This window comes from Phalangium opilio, unplaced genomic scaffold, assembly GCF_054372755.1.
Source record: "Phalangium opilio isolate 3A_F unplaced genomic scaffold, DU_Popi_V2 ptg000217l_1, whole genome shotgun sequence".
Classification (NCBI taxonomy): Eukaryota; Metazoa; Arthropoda; class Arachnida; order Opiliones; family Phalangiidae; genus Phalangium; species Phalangium opilio.
In genome coordinates this window covers 3364218-3383434 of record NW_028324218.1, presented here as the reverse complement: position 1 = coordinate 3383434, position 19217 = coordinate 3364218, and the positions used below count along the sequence as shown (strand labels likewise).

Here is a 19217-nt window from a genome sequence, read left to right as displayed (position 1 = left end):
GGGTTTAGGTGGCGTGGAACTTATTGGACAACAGCGTACCGGAAGTAAAAATGCAACTTACGTTCTAGAAAGTACACATTTCTATAACATCCTTAATGAACGATATTTCCTGTTCGTTTCTATCTTGTACATTGCCCCCTACGTTGCTGTTGCAATTTTGAATTGCTACATAATTACAATCGTTCGCAAATCCGCAACACGGAGAAGATCAAAATTGATGGCCCGCTCGTTTTCTATTAAGTCCGTTGGTAAAATGGCTGAACAAGATCATTTAACCATGACCCTCTTATGTTTAACTGGTATTCAACTATTGGCCAATTTGGTCTACACGTCAAGTATAAGACCATTGGCTAAGTTAACATACGGAGGAAACTTAAATACGAACGGCAATTACCAAATTCACGTCGTGGCCTCTAACTTATTTATTTTGGTACAATATTCGTCGAATTTTTTGTTCTTCGCCTTTTTTAATGGTAGATTTAGGCGCGAGTTTCGTAAGGTTTTGTTAAATAAGCTTAGCACAAAGTTCAAGGACGCCATGTTGACCTCAAGTACTTTGAGAAAGAAACAACAGGAATTGTCTACTATTAGTAAACCTAAACCGGAAACTAGACTATCAACATCGACTGTAATCAGTATTTGTATTGATTCTTGATACAGTTTCGTTAAATAAGACTGTTTTTATGATTTTATCCTTAAGCCTAATTTGAAATTTAAACGAAAATCTTTGTTTTGTTGTTGACACCAATTTGAACTTTCGCGCGCGTGCCGGTATTACCTACCGTCAAAAAGGCGCGAAAGTAACAGGTGAACGTTGCCATGGATACCGCGATCGCAAAATGTAAACAAACCAAACTCTGATTGTAAGTTAGCTGTAGACGTTTTATTTGTAAATCATGGAAGAAATACCACCAAAACTTGAAAGTGAAAACCCACCAAATGAACTAATTCCATTACAACTACCTTCGAAACCAATTAAACCCGATTCGGACGAAAACAGTCAAGACGAAGATGAGGAAGATGACGAAGATCATATCACGCAAGTAGAAGGAGCGTACAATCCGTCTGATTTCGACCACCTTAACACCACACCGGAAATTAAGGAATTATTCCAATTTATTACCCATTACACCCCTCAAAACATCGACTTGGAGCATAAACTACGTCCATTTATACCCGATTTCATCCCGGCTGTTGGGGACATAGACGCGTTCATAAAAGTCCCACCACCTAATGGGGACACCGATAAACTCGGGTTACAAGTCCTGGATGAACCAACGGCTAAACAATCCGATCCAACCGTTCTGGACTTGCAACTACGTGCTATACTTAAAGAATCGACAACCAAAACTACGGTGGTGAAGAGCTTGGATAACGCCGATAAACGTCCCAAAGAAATCGAAGCCTGGGTTAAAAATATGGGGAATTTGCATCGTTCTAAACCACCACCCACTGTTCACTACACTAGAAATATGCCTGATATTGAGTCGTTGATGCAAGAATGGGATCCTGAATTTGAAGAGATGTTAAGACAGTACGGGCTACCCAATGGAGATTTGGATTGCAGTTTGGAGGAATACGTCGAGTTGGTTTGCTCCTTATTGGACATACCAATTTATAAATCAAAGGTGCAATCGTTGCACGTTTTGTTCACGTTGTATTCCGAGTTTCGTAACCTTCAACATTTTAATACTGGCATGTCTGGAGGTGATGACAATGATCAAGCAGATAGATTGGTTTTGTAGTAAAAGACATTTCAAAACGCGGTGGGCTACTGGTTTTTGGAGTCGGGACCAGTTTCTAAGTAGGGACTAGTCCAAGGACCAGTTTCTAAGTGGGGACTAGTCCAAGGATCAGTTTCTAAGTGGGGACTAGTCCAAGGACCAGTTTCTAAGTGGGGACTAGTCCAAGGACCAGTTTCTAAGTGGGGACTAGTCCAAGGACCAGTTTCTAAGTGGGGACTAGTCCAAGGACCAGTTTCTAAGTGGGGACTAGTCCAAGGACCAGTTTCTAAGTGGGGACTAGTCCAAGGACCAGTTTCTAAGTGGGGACTCGGGAGGGGCTCACTGGAACCAAGGGTTAGGTTAAAAAATATACTTATTTCCTGGACTGTTTCACAGGTTTAATTTTAACAAAATTCGTCTGCTAGTCAATCTGCTAACGACAAGGCTTAATAATTAGGTGAAATATTTAAGAAATGGACTAAAAATTTCAAATTCAACCAATCTAGTACTTTATTATTATTATTTTCCTTCTGTTACGTTGGGAAAAACAAAAACATTAAAAGAAAAAACAAGATAATTTGTAATTAATTTATTTTGTTCTGAATTGTGTTAAAAATATTATTTTAAAACATTTAACAATATATGTATAGATATATATTAAAAAAAACAAACATGAAATTAAATAAATTATTAATTAATTAAGTTTAGTTTCTACGCGTCTTTAAGTTTATTATCAACCCGAAAAAATTGAACGTTAGGCCAAACTTTGCAAATAGCTCTCCCTCTAAGCAAACCAATGGGAACAGGCCCATAAGAACGAGAATCTGAGGAGTTTGACTTATTGTCACCTTCTAACCACACGTGACCCAAAGGAACCTGTAATTAAGTATTAATTAAATGCTCAAATTAAAGGCAAAACAATTAAAAAAATTACTTTAATTACTTACAACTTTACTTGAAAACCCCCAACTCAGTTTATCACCTGGAAGTCCTACAATACGTTTGCATATAAATTGACGGGGTTCAAAGGGTGATCGTGAGATTATGACGTCACCCCTTCAAAATTACGCAAATTATAGTACTAATTACGCGTAAATTAAAAGTATATTAATTAGGCCTACCTTTTAAAGTTATTTTTAAAAATTGATATATGTTCTGTTACTATCAAGTCATTTGATTCAATGGTGGGTTCCATAGAAGGTCCGGTACACTAATTAAAGCATCTTAATTAGTGTTAAATTAATTGCAATTAAGTTTAAATACATACAATAACAACATCTCCGACATACTCCAAGGTGCAATACATAATGCAGGCGCATTTTAAACCATAACCAGCTGCTTTTAATGTAGAATTAACAATTTTTTTCAACATTAACATGTTCATACTATTTTCAAATTTAATTTAAAATCACAGGATTATAATTAACGTTAATTAAAAGCGCAAATTCGTTAATTTTAGCTACGGCGGGTCAAAATTTAAATGCCTTTTAACCCAGCCCAGCCATGCGCCTCCTTTTAAAATGCACGTCAACCATGGTTAGGTAACTAACAAATTCAATAACCTGGTGGTGGTAATTGTTTTCTTAAATTTTAAAGTAATTTTTATTTAAAGATAATTAGTCCTAACTATACAGTATATAAATATTTTTAATGATTAATATAAATAGATTAATTAAGATAATACTAAATTAAACAACTCAACAGAGATGGCGCTTAAAAACGGGCTCCATTTTCAGAATCATTTTCTATGCTATGTCAACAATAACCAATGAGATAGATAGAGTTACAATTCAAAACGGCTTACCGCGAAACACATTGTTTTTATCAAGCACGTTTATCAAAACATGACAGCGCCACCTGGGAGCCTCTAGCGGAACTAATTACAACTTTTACTTGCTTATTTGCAATCAGAAACATCGTTATGATTTTTATTTCATCTATTTATTAGATTAAAAAGGGCTAGAGTTTTTATTATTTAACTCGCGTATTTTATTTAACACGTTTAAAAACTATCTTGACAGCTTGTTAAGCAGATTATAACAGTAGACGGTAATAAAAATGTTCTTCGAGTGATTAATAGGTGGCGCCACCCGTATTTGATAAAGATTCATGCTCGACAAAAGGTGTATTGCGAAACGTCGATCTCGAGATCTCACGTTGTGACTCTAGGTTTTATATATATATTCTATCTCATTGACAATAACCGTAGTAGTTGTATTTCATCCAAGGCTTAACTGTTAACACTATACGCTAAGCCTAACTTCAACTTTACGAATAATCACAACTCAAAGGAAAGGACACAAGACTTTAATTTAAATTTAATTAAGATGCCCCCAATTGTGCCAATTAACGAAGATAATCCCAACGATTCTGACGCCGATTTTCACGCATCTGATGATGAAATACCGAACTTTGTACTTAACGAAGATGATTTCGACTCCGATACCACAAACAACAGTGATGATGACGGAGACGGATCAGACGGTGGATACCAATTATTACCTCAAGAACCCGATGGCATCATCCAAATAAACAACAATTACAATCAACAGAACATTCCAGAAGAAATTCCCTTAAATGAACCACCGAATAATCCCCTAACTCCAGCGTCAACTTACATCTCGGCTAGATTTCACGAAGCTTTGAACACTCCCATTCAAGAAGATGATACCGTTGCCGTTTTAACGCAGGATCGAGGAACTTTAGAAGATATTAAAATGGATGATGAACAGATTGCTAAAATTAAAGAAACAATGGCTAATATTCGACTACCATCTTCTGCCATTCCAGGATGGGCGAATTCAATTCCTGAAGAGAAATGGAAGACGGATCTGATATCGAAGATCCAAGAACGGAAGGAGAAATAATAAAATGATTTTCTTTATTTGTTTGTTGCTTTTATTAATATAAATTTTTATTGTATTTTCTCGCTTATTTATAATTAATTTGTTACTTATTAAAGTGCTCAAATGTATAGATTTAATTGAATAAAATTACAATGGTAATTAAATTAATATTGGTTGAACTTCATTCATTGTTACATTACATCTTGATTGGTTTAGCTCCTTAACCTGTATCGTAATAATGTCCAATTCGCCGGAATTCTAGCTTTTATTTGCTGTAAATCAAGTTAATAATAACGTTTTCTTTAATTTTTCAGTAATTATAGTTAATTTTAATTAGAAATTATAGAGTAATGGCAGTCCCCCATCTTTGGCTACTCTATAGTCTGCTACCACGAATTTTCTCGTGACGTCACACCCTCATATCTCTTACCTCGGTTTTGGCGACCATATTGGAAGTCGTCAGCTTAAGCAATACAATTTAGACCCCCCCCCAATATTGACGTCACGTTCCCATAGCTCCTCCCTTCTCAGTACCACTCTATTGGGCCATTGGGCCTTTGTCTATTTTAGGCCCATAATGTCTTAGCACATTGCTGAATTTGCAATCTTAGAATTTTGTAAATAAAAAGCTAATTTGCCTTGTGGCACAGCAAATATTACCCTTTCTAAGATTGCAAAATTTAACATTTTTAGCCCTTTGCGTCTCAGAAGCCTTAGTGTGACCTATACCCTCTTTGGCGTGACGTCACCCATGCTATTTGCCCCTAGAACCAATTACCAAAGCGGTACCAAACCAAACATGTCCGCCCCGCCCACTACCATAGCCATGCCCGTGACCTAGGCACTGACGTCACAGTAACTTACGGCTCTCCATTTGTATATAGCTAGTCCAGCAACGATGGCCAAGACGAAGAAGGTGACCAATAGAACATCCCTGGTCAGATGATTATTGGACGAGACTTTCTTTGTGGTTTTAACAATGATCTCCGGAAGTCCAGCATTTTCTCCAAGTGTATCTGGAGCTGATGACACGTTCCAAACATTTAAAACTGGATCAGGTGTCTTATCTTCAAAGATTTTCTCAACATCGGATGTACGATAAGTAGGCTTGTTCTTTACTTCTCCTACCGCCATTTTTGACGCGTATCCACTTCATAAAATTGGTCAAGTTAGCTATGACTACGAGGTTCCGCTAAAGTAAACCAGTTGGGTAAATAATATACATTTACTCGGAAATTATAGCTGTTTAAATAAAAGGAGTATTTAGGTTTTTATTTTTGAATCCTGTTTATTCAATAGTACATTAGAGAGATAACTATATAATCCCAGATATAGTAAACTGTTCCCAATTTCCAAAAATTACTCAAACAAAAAAAGAAAACCAAGGCCCCAAGCCCCCAAATTAGGTGAAATCATGAAAACTGGTGATTATTAATAATAATTAATGGTGCTTAAAGGTTGTACTCGTCGCGACCTATCATTTGAGTACTCACACGACTATCTTATTACGTCACGCGACGAATATCTACTACGTCACTTCCGGTTTTGTTTAAATTAAAGTTTAACCAAAGCTAGTCGTGTTTATACTCATTTAAAAGGTTTTGACGAGGGGATTACATTGATCCTACTCCTTTTTCAAATGCATTGGTATTTCCGCCATAATTCTGGCAAATCTGTGTCCCCTAAGGTTTTTTCAATCTTCTGGTCCAGTCGATTGCTTTGTTCCTTGGTCATCATGTCTCTCCAGCCTCCTGTTTTCCCCTTACGGACAAATTGAACTGGTACTCTTGGCGGGACTCCGTATGGTACCATGTACCGCATTAGGTCGTTTATCTTGTCCTTCATGACGTCAAACCTGCTATGGTAGACAATGTCCTCTAGTATCTTTGGGTTCTGTTCTATTGTTTGCGAGTACTGGTTTCCCATGAACGTAGCTATACGTTTTATCATGGTCTTTGAATCTTTATTAACGTCCTCGTAATTGATAAATAAAACGTTGGGACTGTTCCTAATGTCGTACCAACTTCGGACATGCGCGAAGTAATCGTTGTAGTTCACTTCCCCCTTCATGAAAATCTCAAAATACTCGTCAAATGTTCCATCTTGAAATTTATAATTAGGAACGGTTTTAGTATGATCGTAAAAAGACACGCAACAATCTTTAGGGTTTCTGCAACAGTAAATGTATCTGCAATAAATATAAAACGTTATTACTTTAACTAGAATCATCCACTCTTAATAATAACAATACCACGTGATTCAACTCATCATGACCTTTCATTTGAGTACTCACACGACTATATTCTAACAAATAAGAAAAATATGACGTCACTTCCGGTTTGTTAATGATTCGCGTAACCCCATCGTGTTTGTACTCATTTAAAAGCTCTAAACGAGACGTATAACTTTCTTACTTTGCCTTTGTCGACAATGGTATGGTATCCATCGTCAGGTGCGTTTTCAAGGCCCCAGGTTTTATTAAGTTACTGAAAGAACGGTTTCCCATCATCTCAATAAACGGGACGCGTTGGTGAAACTCAGTAGGGTCCGTACAAGGTTTACCACCGGTTAGAATCAAATAGACAATTTGGTGCAACCATGTTGTACCGCATTTTGGGTAGGTGACCAGAAATAGGTCACCTTCTACTGGCTTATATCGCATTGATTCTTCCATCGTTTCTTTCTTGAAATTTGGCAAACGTAAACCGTTTATAGTCACGTATGTTGGTAGAACCATATTCGAGCCGCCTGTTAGCAAACTGGGAATTGTACTGTTTTCCTAAGTACAACTGTTAAAAAATCTTACATCTACACCTGTTACGCTACACCTGAATTTATAATTAAGCCAGTTGTTTTCAAAACCAAACTTTAAACAGAATTTGCTAAGCCTAATTCAAGCTATAATTTATTAAGTCTCTGTTTTGTTCCAGTCGCATGATAGTGTCTGTGCTGATGGAACCTTAATTATTATATTATTTTTGCCTAATTAGCTATATGGCTATATCTTTATTATAGCTTATGACATTGAAATCGTTATCTACAGAAAAGGCTTAAATGTATTTATTTTATCAACTAAGTTTTCTGAAGGTCACAAACGAACTACATTAATAAAATTATGGCATGTTTCCTATTGTTAAACGTCATGATAAGTTTATAGTGTTGAGTGTTCTATGAAGCTATTTAAGGAGTTTTATGTTTAGTAACAAGTTAAGTTGTCGGTATATTTTAGAAAATTTCAATTTCATCTCATGTTGAGGTTCATTAAAATATACAGAACTTTGGTAGTGAGATGAACACAAATATAAATTCAAACGTAGTGAATTTAAATTATTACACTTACCTTTATTTCTTGAAAAATATTGAAATTTCGTTAAATTTTAATTTCAATTAATAATTTTAAAGTTCAACTAATTATATTTCCATTTTCTTTACAACTTAATTGAGACCTTAATTGGGTAAATTCTTAATTTTATTTACAGCCAAAATTGAAGTAAATAATATCAAAGAACTAAAAATACACTTTATTTTATTTCAAAGTTCAATTGTTAAAAACTGTATCAATGATTTCCCCAATTTTGAAATCAAAAAAATGCCCTCAAAAGAATTGATAGCGCGTACATGTATATGTGCCTACAATATACTATACATGTATATATATAAAACTTCAACGCTCTATCAAAGTACACAAAATGTCGAATAACTTTTAAACTAATCTTAATTTATCAAATATTAAAAAACAAAACGTTACTTTAATAATACTTAAAACGAATACATGTCATTAATTATAATTATTTAAATGTTAATTCTTATAATTAGTATTTAAGTTAAAATATATGCATACTGAAAGCTTGGCAGCAGGGTTTTATATTCTTAATCGGGACTGCACTCGAGCATACTTACCTGGCGTCGCTGCGGCCTTGATCTCGAAGGAGGCGGGCTGAGGTGAGGCCTGGCCACTGCACTCCGGCCAGGTTGACCCTTACCACTTTTGCAAACTGCAATAGATGGGGCGTGTAATTTTTGTTAGCGGGGTCCTGCGTTCGCGCTAACCCCTACTTAAATAATCCAAAATTAAAACACACTTCCTACTATCAACCGAAAATCGTACATGTTACTGATTAAAGCGGGAAAAATATCCCTAAAGAGAATCCGAACTAATAAGGTTGTTGCTAAGCCTTGGCGTCCATGCTACTGTAACTCGTGATATTTTCAGTTCTCTAAAATTTAGAGCTCTCGTTTTCCCTGACTCTGCTAGGCGGGAAATCCGGGAATCTAGCTAGCAAGGAGAGAGAGATTTCATAGTATTGTTGCCTGTAGTGCGCATGCGCTTGAGAAGCTTTGCGAATGAGTTTTGTAGAGAATCTGTCGGCAACGGCCATATCACGCTGAATACACCGGTTCTCGTCCGATCACCGAAGTTAAGCAGCGTCGAGCGCAGTCAGTACTTGGGAGGGAGACCACCTGGGAACACTGCGTGCCGTTGGCTTTTTTAAATTTTTTCTTTTTTTTTTACAAAAACTAAATTTATTAAATCTTTATTCCATATTATTTAATACATTTTTTAAAGGGAAAATTAAATACAATTATATTTGATCCACAGACTAATTATATCGGGACAGACATCCTTCAATTTTTTCTCAATTAATTGATCTATTCTTTGACTTTGTTCCAGGGTAAGCTCGTCCCGCCAACCGCCAATTTTCCCGCGTCTTACATGCTTTGATTTTTCGTCACTACCTCTGGACATGTATTCGTTAGTTTGGACTTTCATAAAATCGAAAGAACTGTAGCGAATCACGTCCTGCAGCATCTTATTATCATTTCGCAACATATCTTGGTATTCTTGGCCCAAAAATTTGGCGATTTTCATGACTTCCGGCTCGGGATTGTCCACTACCTCTTCGAAATGTAGAAAGAGTACATTGGGGTCATCCTTATGGGCGTACCTGCATTTAAAAGCGCGTTTTACTAATCACGTGGTATTTAAAATTGAATGAGCGCGGGAAAATCATATTTGAAACCAAGGCTTAACAATATATCATAAAAGCGCGCGAAAATTCAAATTTGAAAAGTAGGCTTAACGAATAACAACAATTTAACAAAAACAACACAACGTTACATTATCTTTTCTAGTAAGTCTAGATAGACACTTACCATGCCTTCAAATTCTCGAAATAGCACCCAAATTCGACTTGACCCTGACAAAACAAATTAAAAAAGAATTCGCAGATCCCGTCTAAATGAAAATCCGGGCCTAATTCGTTTCTACGTTTAGCATGCCCCAATGCATGATGGTAAAACGATACAACGCAATCCTTGGGATTTCTTAGCATGTAAATATACTTTGCTTCGGTGGAACTGGCGTAAGGAGCGGCGCCATATCTAAGATGCGTTTTTATGGCGTTAGGCCTTGGCATGTCAATGGCGCCTTGTTTACCACGAGCATCCAAAAATGGACACGATTTAAAAAATGTATCAGCGTTGGGTGGTGGTACGCCTTTATGGTAGATTAGGTAGACTATTTGTTGGGTGAAAGTGGTCCCGCATTTTGGGAAAGTACTGATAAAAACGTCATCGGGCCTTGGTTCGTAGGTTAAGGCATCGTTGAAGGTTTCCATGTCAAATCCATTGGGAATTAAAATACCAGGAAGCTTCGTTTGTTGGTAATGAGGGTCCAATATTGGTTTAGTAGATTGAGACATGATCTGAAATTCATTTTTTTAATTAAAACATTCATTCATATGTTATAGCATAAGTTCATAAGTTTGTCACTTAGCTTGAATGTCATACTTATGGAACATATGTTATAAACTTATGGTTGAATTTATCAATCAATAAATATTTTAGTTATTAAGTAAATTGAACGTTACTTAATAATTTTGAAGTCACAAATCTATTCCGGAAACTGGAACACACTTGATATCTTTAATTATTGACAACTGTTTGAGATAATTAGACTCGTTTTGAAAGAGAGAGTTGTTGCTCCTAACGCTGCTAAGCCTCTATTTGAAATGCCATCGGCAAAAACAGATTAGGTTTTCGAGATAGACGGCGTACTGTTTATCTATGCGAAACCAAATGCGTTATAACTGATAATTTTGAATATTCGTTATTCCGTCCTTGAGGCCTAAGCCTCTCTAATAACGTTTGATTGTCGCCATTTTCTCAGTACATGTATGCATGTAGATGCGGTCTCACGAGGAATGCATACAGCCACTAGGAATGAATGTGACCCAATATATCTTATGTTTATTTCTTTGAATACGGGTTTTTTGGGCTGGGCTTACTTACCATACGTCTCGTGATAATTCTGATGGCGTCATTTTAACTGTAATTTTTTAATTAGTGGGGTAGCAATTAACGCGAGGTACTAGACACGCCCAATATTCAACGCGCAGTGAGATAGATTATTGGCGAGATAAAATACGTCATATAGAGAGCTTTCAGTTGAGTCTCGTGACTTAATTTACGCTGAAATATTGGTTTGGTGGGTTTAAAGCAGGAATGAAGCTGAGACAACCCAATATGGCTACCAGAACAGCGGGTAAGACTAGAGAGGGTGTGACGTACTACTATCCCATCTGTAAGCTCTCTATATAATGATTAGTCTAGCTAGCTCCTCCCATAAACCCCGCCTAGATACGTTAAGTGATAATGGTTCTACACATAATGATTCCTAGTAGCTGTATGTATTCCTGGTCGAAATAATGCTGAATGTAAATTGGACTAATTAAATATGTTTATTAAGTTTTCACACACAGAAAAATTAATAATTTTTAAATACAATTAAATTTTTTCCATAAACTAATTATATCAGGACACAACTCTCCCAATTCTTTTTCGATGTATTGGTCTATGATTTGGCTTTGTTCTTGGGTCAGTTCGTCCCTCCAACCTCCGATTTTTCCACGTCTTACTCTGGTTATTTTAAACTTTCGATTTTGTTCATAGAAATCGTTGGTTTGTTTCTTCATAAAATCAAATGAACTGTATTTAATTATGTCTTGTAGTAATTTACTATCGTTTTGCAAAAGTTCTCCGTATTCTTGACCCAAAAATTGACCGATTTTTATGACCACAGGCTCGGGGTTGTCCACTGTTTCTTCGTAGTGTAGGAAAAGGACATTGGGGTCATCTTTATGGGCGTACCTTTGATGGTAGATACGTGGAAGTAAAATCAAAATTAAACATGCTTTATATTTGTTGTAAATACCATAAGTTTATAAGATATGTTCCTTCCATAAGTTTGAAGGGAGCGAGTGAGGTAGGTCATAGATTCGAGGAGGTAAAGCGAGGGAGGCCTGGTAAGTGAGTGACGCACTGCTATCAAAGGGGGCTTAGTAATGCAGACTACATCGGACCTAGATGGAATAGGTCCTAGCTGCAAAAATTAATTAACCACCACCGAGTGTACTTAGGACTTCAATTGACTCGCTCCCCCTCGTTCTCCTTCTCGAACTAGTTATCTCGAGCTGTAAGTCTCTCAGTAGCATTACCAACTTGTATAGGTAGTGCATATCATACTTATGGAGCGAACATATCACTTATAAACTTATGTAAATACTTACCACGACTTTAAATGATCAAAATACGATCCAAACTCCGTATTCCCTTCAATAAACAACTTGAAAAAGTCTTTTAACTGAGCATTCTGGTACTGGTAAAACGGTAATTGTGTGGTATGGTAGTACAAAGACACGACGCAATCCTTTGGATTCCTTAACATATATATATACTTGGCATCGTTTGAAAATGGCGTCAAATCAAACCTTAAATGAGTCTTAATCGCGTTAGGCCTTGGCATTTCAAATGCGCCATTAACGCCGTGAAGTTCCAAGAATGGACAACATTTGAAATACTGTTCTTGGTTATCCGGTGCAACGCCTTTGCTGAAGATTAAGTACACAATCTGTTGCAGATAAGTAGTTCCACATTTGGGGAACGTCGCTATGAAAACTTCGTTAAGCCTTGGCTTGTATTTTAAGACTTCTTTGAATGTTTCAGCGTCAAATGCGCCTGGAAGTTGAATTCCAGGGATATGAGTTTTCTTGTAATTTGGATGCTGTACTTGGTTCGTTGTTAACGACATGTTCAGAGCTTTGATACAATCCTTTTGACGCGTTTGAAATCATTGTTAGCAGTTCTCAAGGGTATTTGTTATCGAGTATCTACTTTATATCGAGGGGCCATTCATTAAGCGTAATCATTGTTCAGACTGTACCAAAGGGGTTACTTGTAATCATCTTTAACCTTTTACAGTGATAACACGGAGTGATTAGCCCCTCGTTCTACATAGAGACGCAATTCTCTTCATAAAATTTAGATAAACCATGCAAATTACATAAGTCTGTCGTAAGTAATGTAACGTAAAAAACGTAGTGTTATCTCAAGTCAGTATTTGGGATGTCCTTGATTTATAATCCATAAGAATAATTTAAAAACCACCCATAATAATAACAATAAATCGCTAGGATCTCTTTGTGTTTGATTAACATAATTCATAATTGTTTAAAACTTTATTTTTTGTGTGCATTTGCGTCATTGCTAAGCGAGCTATTGTTAATTAATGATAACAATATCAATTGCGTTATAAAACACGTCAAAAATATGCTTAATATAGATACATTTACAAAAACAATGCATAGCTAAGCGTCGTCTGCTAAGTTTAATTCAAAATCGCTAAGCCTAATGTGTTCTTTGAAATCAAATGAGCAAGGTCGGATTTTTCTTGCACTTTCGATTTCGCGCGCGCTAGAAACGTATTCCCGCCTCAGTCTCTCCCCTCGTCAATATTGGAACAAGTAGTCGCGCGGTTAAAGTTGACATAATTCCGTATTATAATTATAAATATAAAAAGAAAATAAATATGGAATTATTTTGGGAAATAAGTGACGTGAACTTTTTATTTATTCATGCATGACAAGTATTAAGAAATATAATAATTAGTGTATAATTTAAAGACAGACACTTTGATTGATTTCATAAATCAGCCCATATCTTGAACCGTTTCTTTTGGCAATCAAAGGAGAACAACCTTCCGCGAATTAAATTCTACAACTACTTCTACAACGTTACCATTAACCTACTTTTGAAAGAAACACGTTAAATTCTGTGTTGCAAAACACAGTCGCGTCTAAACCGTCAACACGACAGGTATTGTTCTTAAAATATGTCAGAGGAAACTACTAAAGACGGTTGGGACTTTCCCCGGTACCACATGGTCGATGGATTCAATTTACCAGAGTCCTTCTCACCGGAAGTGTACCGGGACGCTTTGAAATACCAACCGGAAGATGGGGACTTGTTCGTGGCGACCTATCCGAAATGCGGGACAACCTGGACTCAGGTCATTATTTATTTAATATACCATGATGGTCAACTGGCCGAGAGTGTCAATCAAATATTTGAAACCACGCCCTTTTTGGAAATGACTGGACGAGAGGCGGCTGAAAATAGAGTCAAACCCGGAGCTATAAAAGGTCAAATTTTATTATAAGGGGCCATTTGATTTTTAAAGGGAGAGTGAAAGCATTTTTTATCGTCGTTTTAGAATTTTATTTATCAATAATATTTTCAAGAACTCAATTTAATTTGCTAACACGACACTAGGTGACGCTTTATAATTAGCGGTAGGGTTTAGTATGTCATCCATCAACTTTTGAAACTTATACGACAATATAGAGAGCTTTCAGATGGAGGAGGAGTTGAATCTCGTGACATAATTTACGCTGCCATATTGGTGGTTTTAAAGCAGTAATGAATCTGAGATCACCCAATATGGCTACCAGAACAGCGGGTAAGACTTGGGAGGGTGTGACGTACTACTATCCCATCTGAAAGCTCTCAATATAACGATTAGTCTAGCTAGCTCCTACCATAAACCCCGCCTAGCACGGTTAAGTGAAAATGGTTCTACACACAATAATTCCTAGTAGCTGTATGTATACCTGGTCGAAATAATGCTGAATGTAAATTGCACTAATTAAATATGTTTATTAAGTTTTCACACACAGAAAAATTAATAATTTTTAAATACAATTAAATTTTTTCCATAAACTAATTATATCAGGACACTGCTCTCCCAATTCTTTTTCGATGTATTCGTCCATGATTTTGCTTTGTTCTTGGGTTAGTTCGTCCCTCCAACCTCCGATTTTTCCACGTCTTACTCGGGTTATTTTAAACTTGCGATTTTGTTCGTAAAAATCGTTGGTTTGTTTCTTCATAAAATCAAATGAACTGTATTTAATTACGTCTTGTAGTAATTTACTGTCGTTTTGCAAAAGTTCTCCGTATTCTTGGCCCAAAAATTGGCCAATTTTTATGACCACAGGCTCTGGGTTGTCCACTGTTTCTTCGTAGTGTAGGAAAAGTACATTGGGGTCATCTTTATGGGCGTACCTTTGATGGTAGATACGTGAAAGGAAAATCAAAGTTAAACATGCACTTTATATTTGTTGTAAATACCATAAGTTCATACGATATGTTTGTTTAATATACCCTGGTCATGACAAACTGAAAGGCTTGTAATTTTGAAGTGAGTGAGTGAGTGAGGTAGTTGTCATAGATTCGAGGAGGTAAAGCGAGGGAGGGGACTGGTGAGTGAGTGGGGCGCTGCTGTCAAAGGGGGCTTAGTAATGCAGACTAAATAGGACCTAGATGGAATTAGGTCCTAGCTGCAATATTAATTAACCACCACCGAAGTACTAAGGACTTCAATTGACTCGCTCCCCCTCGTTCTCCTTCTCGAACTAGTTATCTCGAGCTGCTGGAAGTCTCTCAGTAGCATTACGAATCGTATAGGTAGTGCATATCATGCTTATGTGGGGTAGCGTAGCGGTTAGCGCTTTCGCCTCGCAGCAAGAGGATCCCGGGTTCGATCCCGGACTGTGGCACCGGGTAGAGTTTGCAAGTTCTCTCCCCGCTTGTTAAAGGAGTTTTCCTCCGCGGTCCAACCCGGTTTCTCCTTTCCATCAAAACTTGCAGAGGTCAACGGTAATAGTTAGTATAGGGCGCTGTAGGTTTGCTGTGGCATAGGGGTTAGCCACCACCCCTCTATGCATTGTAAAGGGACCCACCTGTAAACAAGCCGCAGGCTTAGTGTGGAAATTCCTTCATAGGCAAAGCTTAGATTATTATTATTATTATGGATGGAACATATCGCTTATAAACTTATGTAAATACTTACCACGACTTTAAATGATCAAAATACCATCCAAACTCCGTATTCCCTTCAATAAACAAGTTAAACAAATCTTTTAACTGAGCATTCTGGTACTGGTATACTTGTGTGGTATGATAATACAAAGACACGACGCAATCCTTTGGATTTCTTAACATATATATATACTTGGCATCGTTTGAAAATGGCACCAAATCAAACCTTAAATGAGTCTTAATCGCGTTAGGCCTTGGCATTTCAAGTGCGCCATTAACTCCGTGACGTTCCAAGAATGGACAACATTTGAAATACTGTTCTTGGTTATCCGGTGCAACGCCTTTGCTGAAGATTAAGTACACAATCTGTTGCAGATAAGTAGTTCCACATTTGGGGAACGTCGCTATGAAAACTTCGTTAAGCCTTGGTTCGTATTTTAAAACTTCTTTGAATGTTTCAACGTCAAAGGCGCCTGGAATTTGAAATCCAGGGATATGAGTTTTCTTGTAATTTGGATGCTGTACTTGGTTCGTTGTTAACGACATGTTCAGAGCTTCGATACAATCCTTTTGACGCGTTATGTGTTTAAACTTTTAAAGTCATTGTTAGTTAGAAGTTCTCAAGGGTATTTGATATCGATATCTACTTTATATCGAGGGGCCATTCACTAAGCGTAATCCTTGTTCAGACTGTACCAAAGGGGTTACTAGTAATAATCTTTAACCTTTTACAGTGATAACACGGAGTGATTAGCCCCTCGTTCTACATAGAGACGCAATTCTCTTCATAACATTTAGATAAACCATGCATATTACCAAAGGTGGATTGATCCACTTATGATATTACATAAGTCTGTCTTAAGTAATGTAACGTAAAAAACGTAGTGTTATCTTAAGTCAGTATTTGGGAATTGGGATGTCCTAGATTTATATATATAAAAAATAATCCATAAGAATCCTTTAAAAACAACCCATAATAACAATAATAGTAAATCGCTACAAAGAGAATATACCAAGTATATTGATATATTCTCTTTGATCGCTAGGATCTCTTTGTGTTCGGAACAGGACAATTTGGTCTCGCTGAATTGGTCTTGCCATTTTGGTCTCGCCGATTTGGTCTCGGGACTATTTGATCTCGGGACTACACTGTAAAAAAGTGAGGTTCATCATTGAATGCTTAGGCGTGCATAGCCCCGACACTGTGGTGGTACGCTCTAACGTTCAAATTTGAATAATTTATTTGCGTTCAAATTTGACCAGAACACTATTCTTCAAAATTAAACATAATTGAACGGTGCGTAAGAGGTTAGTACATCGTGTAAATTTAAGCACGAAACCGCTCAAAACTAATTGGAAAATTAAACGTTTAATATTGCATCTTTATGCATTCATTTTTGAGCAACATCGGAGAGTTTGATCAAGTGTTCATATTCAATTGCTTAAGTTCAAAATTGAGCTTTTCACCATTTAATAATACATGGTGGACAAGCGTTTGATGAACATGAAGCATTGAAATTTGACAGTTGTAGCGTTGAATTTTGAAAAGAGAAATTTTATATCAAATTTCATCGCTGAATGCCTTATGGTAGTACATACTATTTAAAATATACGCAATGAGAAGGAAGAAATCTAATGTGTTTAAAGCTTGTAAATCTTCTGAGGGCGGGTGAATTTGAAACACAAACTATAATCGTTGTGTTATGTAATAATTCAGTTATATGAAGAAAGTCTGCGCTTAAGGAAAGTGTTCTTTATCAAGTTCTTTCCAATTATAACGTTGTAGCAATAAATTACATTATCACACTATTTGAAGGCCTGTGTAAATATAAGCGAAAGGTGAAATACGCAATAATCTGTAACATTTTAAGGGGTCATTTGATTTTTAAAGGGAGAGTGAAAGCATTTTTTATCGTCGTTTTAGAATTTTATTTATCAATAATATTTTCAAGAACTCAATTTAATTTTCTAACACGACACTAGGTGACGCTTTATAATTAGCGGTAGGGTTTAGTATGTCATCCATCAACTTTTGAAACTTATACGACCATATAGAGAGCTTTCAGTTGGAGGAGGAGTTGAATCTCATGGCATAATTTGCGCTGCCATATTGGTGGTTTTAAAGCAGTAATGAAGCTGAGACCACTCACCCAATATGGCTACCAGAACAGCGGTAAGACTTTGGAGGGTGTGACGTACTACTATCCCATCTGAAAGCTCTCTATTGGTAGTCGTCAGCTCAGGCCATACATTTTAGTCTATATCAAATATTGACGTCACATTCCCGTAGCTCCTCCTCCTCTCCCCTCTCAGTACTTACCACTTTATTCATGTTATTATTGCTCAATATTCATGACACAGTTCATCTACCGTACCATTTGACCCCGTACTCGGACAAGGCCAAGTACATCTTCGTAGTCCGTAACCCTAAGGACGCCTGCGTTTCATTCTTCCATCATACCAGATTAAACGGTTACCGTTTCGAATTGGGCACTTTTGAGACCTATTTTGACCTCTATGTCAACGGTAAAACCGATTTTGGCGACTATTTCGACACCGTACTCAGCTGGTATGAGCACCGGAACGACCCGAATGTACTCATGATTTATTATGAACATATGAAAAAGGATATCAGGTCACAAATACAGAAAATGGCCGATTTCATGGACCCATTAATAGGTCAAAGGTTAAAGGAAGATAACGCTTTCATGGAAAGAATTGTTAAAAATTCGAGTTTTTCTGTCATGAAAGACAAAATAAACCCGGCTTTCACGGATCCCTGGTCCGGTTTTGGCGGGAAAGACGTTGACCTTGACGCATTGCCAATTAACGAAGGTTTCAAATACTTTTTAAAATACTTGAGGAAAAATTCCTTGGATGTGAACGAAACTTCAGACCCACGTGACCGTGATTTTATACGTAAAGGAGAGCTCGGTGATTGGCGGAGTTTGTTTACCAAAGAACAAAACGAGAAAATGAATGAAAAGATACAACTGAAGTTGCAAGGAACTGAGTTGTTAAAAGTCTGGGAAGAATTAGGTTGTTTGTAATTGCGTTATAACTTCGTTAATTTTGAACCGATTGTATCCTAATTTCGCTCAAATTGTAGGTCACATCCTACTCTATACGAATATGTTGAATTTACATTAATTTATATTGATTTTAATTAATTAATTAATTAATTAATTAAATTTGTATTATTGAAATATTTTATATTTCTAGAAAAATAAATCTTTTTCTACACACATCTTTGAATTTTTTATTTTCTTTATAACTCTGTTAATTTTAACTGGATTTTTAACTAATTAGGCTTAAATTGTAGGCTGTATTTTTCTCTACAACAATACGTATCCCAGTTCCTTCTATAAATAATTTGAAAGAAGATAAATTGAAAAAGAAAAAGAGCAATTCTTATTCAAGTATTTTTTATTTTTTCCACTAACATTTTTCTCTAAGCCTTTTTTGGATTTAATTTTGAACGTGAGAAGCT

The 19217-nt window shown here is 36.5% G+C and overlaps 7 protein-coding genes and 2 non-coding genes across 12 annotated transcripts; 4 read left to right on the top strand and 5 right to left on the bottom strand.

Annotated features, from left to right (window-relative positions):
- The first annotated feature begins 794 nt into the window (after window positions 1-794).
- On the top strand, window positions 795-1816 carry IFT46 (intraflagellar transport 46). The gene has a single exon (XM_089856810.1). It carries the CDS (start codon window positions 897-899, stop codon window positions 1743-1745), a length of 849 nt encoding a protein of 282 aa, XP_089712936.1. The 5' UTR covers window positions 795-896; the 3' UTR covers window positions 1746-1816.
- Window positions 1817-2298: 482 nt separating this feature from the next.
- LOC149615706 (mitochondrial inner membrane protease subunit 1) lies at window positions 2299-3257 on the bottom strand. Its single transcript, XM_089857605.1, has 4 exons — window positions 2992-3257; window positions 2846-2934; window positions 2672-2780; window positions 2299-2600 (listed from the first exon to the last, which is right to left on the bottom strand). The coding sequence occupies exons 1-4, from the start codon at window positions 3106-3108 to the stop codon at window positions 2436-2438; spliced, it is 480 nt and encodes a 159-aa protein (XP_089713731.1). The 5' UTR covers window positions 3109-3257; the 3' UTR covers window positions 2299-2435.
- A 1342-nt stretch (window positions 3258-4599) lies between these two features.
- LOC149615705 (uncharacterized) lies at window positions 4600-5711 on the bottom strand. Its single transcript, XM_089857604.1, has 2 exons — window positions 5435-5711; window positions 4600-4842 (listed from the first exon to the last, which is right to left on the bottom strand). The coding sequence occupies exons 1-2, from the start codon at window positions 5702-5704 to the stop codon at window positions 4783-4785; spliced, it is 330 nt and encodes a 109-aa protein (XP_089713730.1). The 5' UTR covers window positions 5705-5711; the 3' UTR covers window positions 4600-4782.
- A 127-nt stretch (window positions 5712-5838) lies between these two features.
- On the bottom strand, window positions 5839-8284 carry LOC149615704 (sulfotransferase ssu-1-like). Of its 4 annotated transcripts, none has more exons than XM_089857601.1 (3): window positions 7911-8284; window positions 6985-7329; window positions 5839-6758 (listed from the first exon to the last, which is right to left on the bottom strand). In XM_089857601.1, the coding sequence occupies exons 2-3, from the start codon at window positions 7305-7307 to the stop codon at window positions 6206-6208; spliced, it is 876 nt and encodes a 291-aa protein (XP_089713727.1). In that variant the 5' UTR covers window positions 7308-7329; window positions 7911-8284; the 3' UTR covers window positions 5839-6205. The 4 variants fall into 4 exon arrangements, with proteins under 4 accessions (XP_089713727.1, XP_089713729.1, XP_089713725.1 ...); XM_089857603.1 differs by having other exon boundaries at window positions 6985-7318; XM_089857599.1 differs by having other exon boundaries at window positions 6985-7349; window positions 7911-8283.
- A 178-nt stretch (window positions 8285-8462) lies between these two features.
- On the top strand, window positions 8463-8625 carry LOC149615703 (U1 spliceosomal RNA). Its single transcript, XR_016376138.1, has one exon. It is a non-coding gene; the product is annotated as a U1 spliceosomal RNA (small nuclear RNA).
- A 312-nt stretch (window positions 8626-8937) lies between these two features.
- Window positions 8938-9056, top strand: LOC149615702 (5S ribosomal RNA). Its single transcript, XR_016376139.1, has one exon. It is a non-coding gene; the product is annotated as a 5S ribosomal RNA (ribosomal RNA).
- Window positions 9057-9089: 33 nt separating this feature from the next.
- LOC149615701 (uncharacterized) lies at window positions 9090-12673 on the bottom strand. The gene is made up of 5 exons (XM_089856090.1): window positions 12139-12673; window positions 11355-11719; window positions 10867-10898; window positions 9725-10275; window positions 9090-9516 (listed from the first exon to the last, which is right to left on the bottom strand). The coding sequence occupies exons 1-5, from the start codon at window positions 12657-12659 to the stop codon at window positions 9144-9146; spliced, it is 1842 nt and encodes a 613-aa protein (XP_089712216.1). The 5' UTR covers window positions 12660-12673; the 3' UTR covers window positions 9090-9143.
- A 1009-nt stretch (window positions 12674-13682) lies between these two features.
- LOC149615699 (sulfotransferase 1C4-like) lies at window positions 13683-18777 on the top strand. The gene is made up of 2 exons (XM_089857539.1): window positions 13683-14049; window positions 18089-18777. The coding sequence occupies exons 1-2, from the start codon at window positions 13740-13742 to the stop codon at window positions 18775-18777; spliced, it is 999 nt and encodes a 332-aa protein (XP_089713665.1). The 5' UTR covers window positions 13683-13739.
- Window positions 14210-16629, bottom strand: LOC149615700 (sulfotransferase ssu-1-like). Its single transcript, XM_089857068.1, has 2 exons — window positions 15759-16629; window positions 14210-15016 (listed from the first exon to the last, which is right to left on the bottom strand). The coding sequence occupies exons 1-2, from the start codon at window positions 16271-16273 to the stop codon at window positions 14599-14601; spliced, it is 933 nt and encodes a 310-aa protein (XP_089713194.1). The 5' UTR covers window positions 16274-16629; the 3' UTR covers window positions 14210-14598.
- Window positions 18778-19217: the final 440 nt, after the last annotated feature.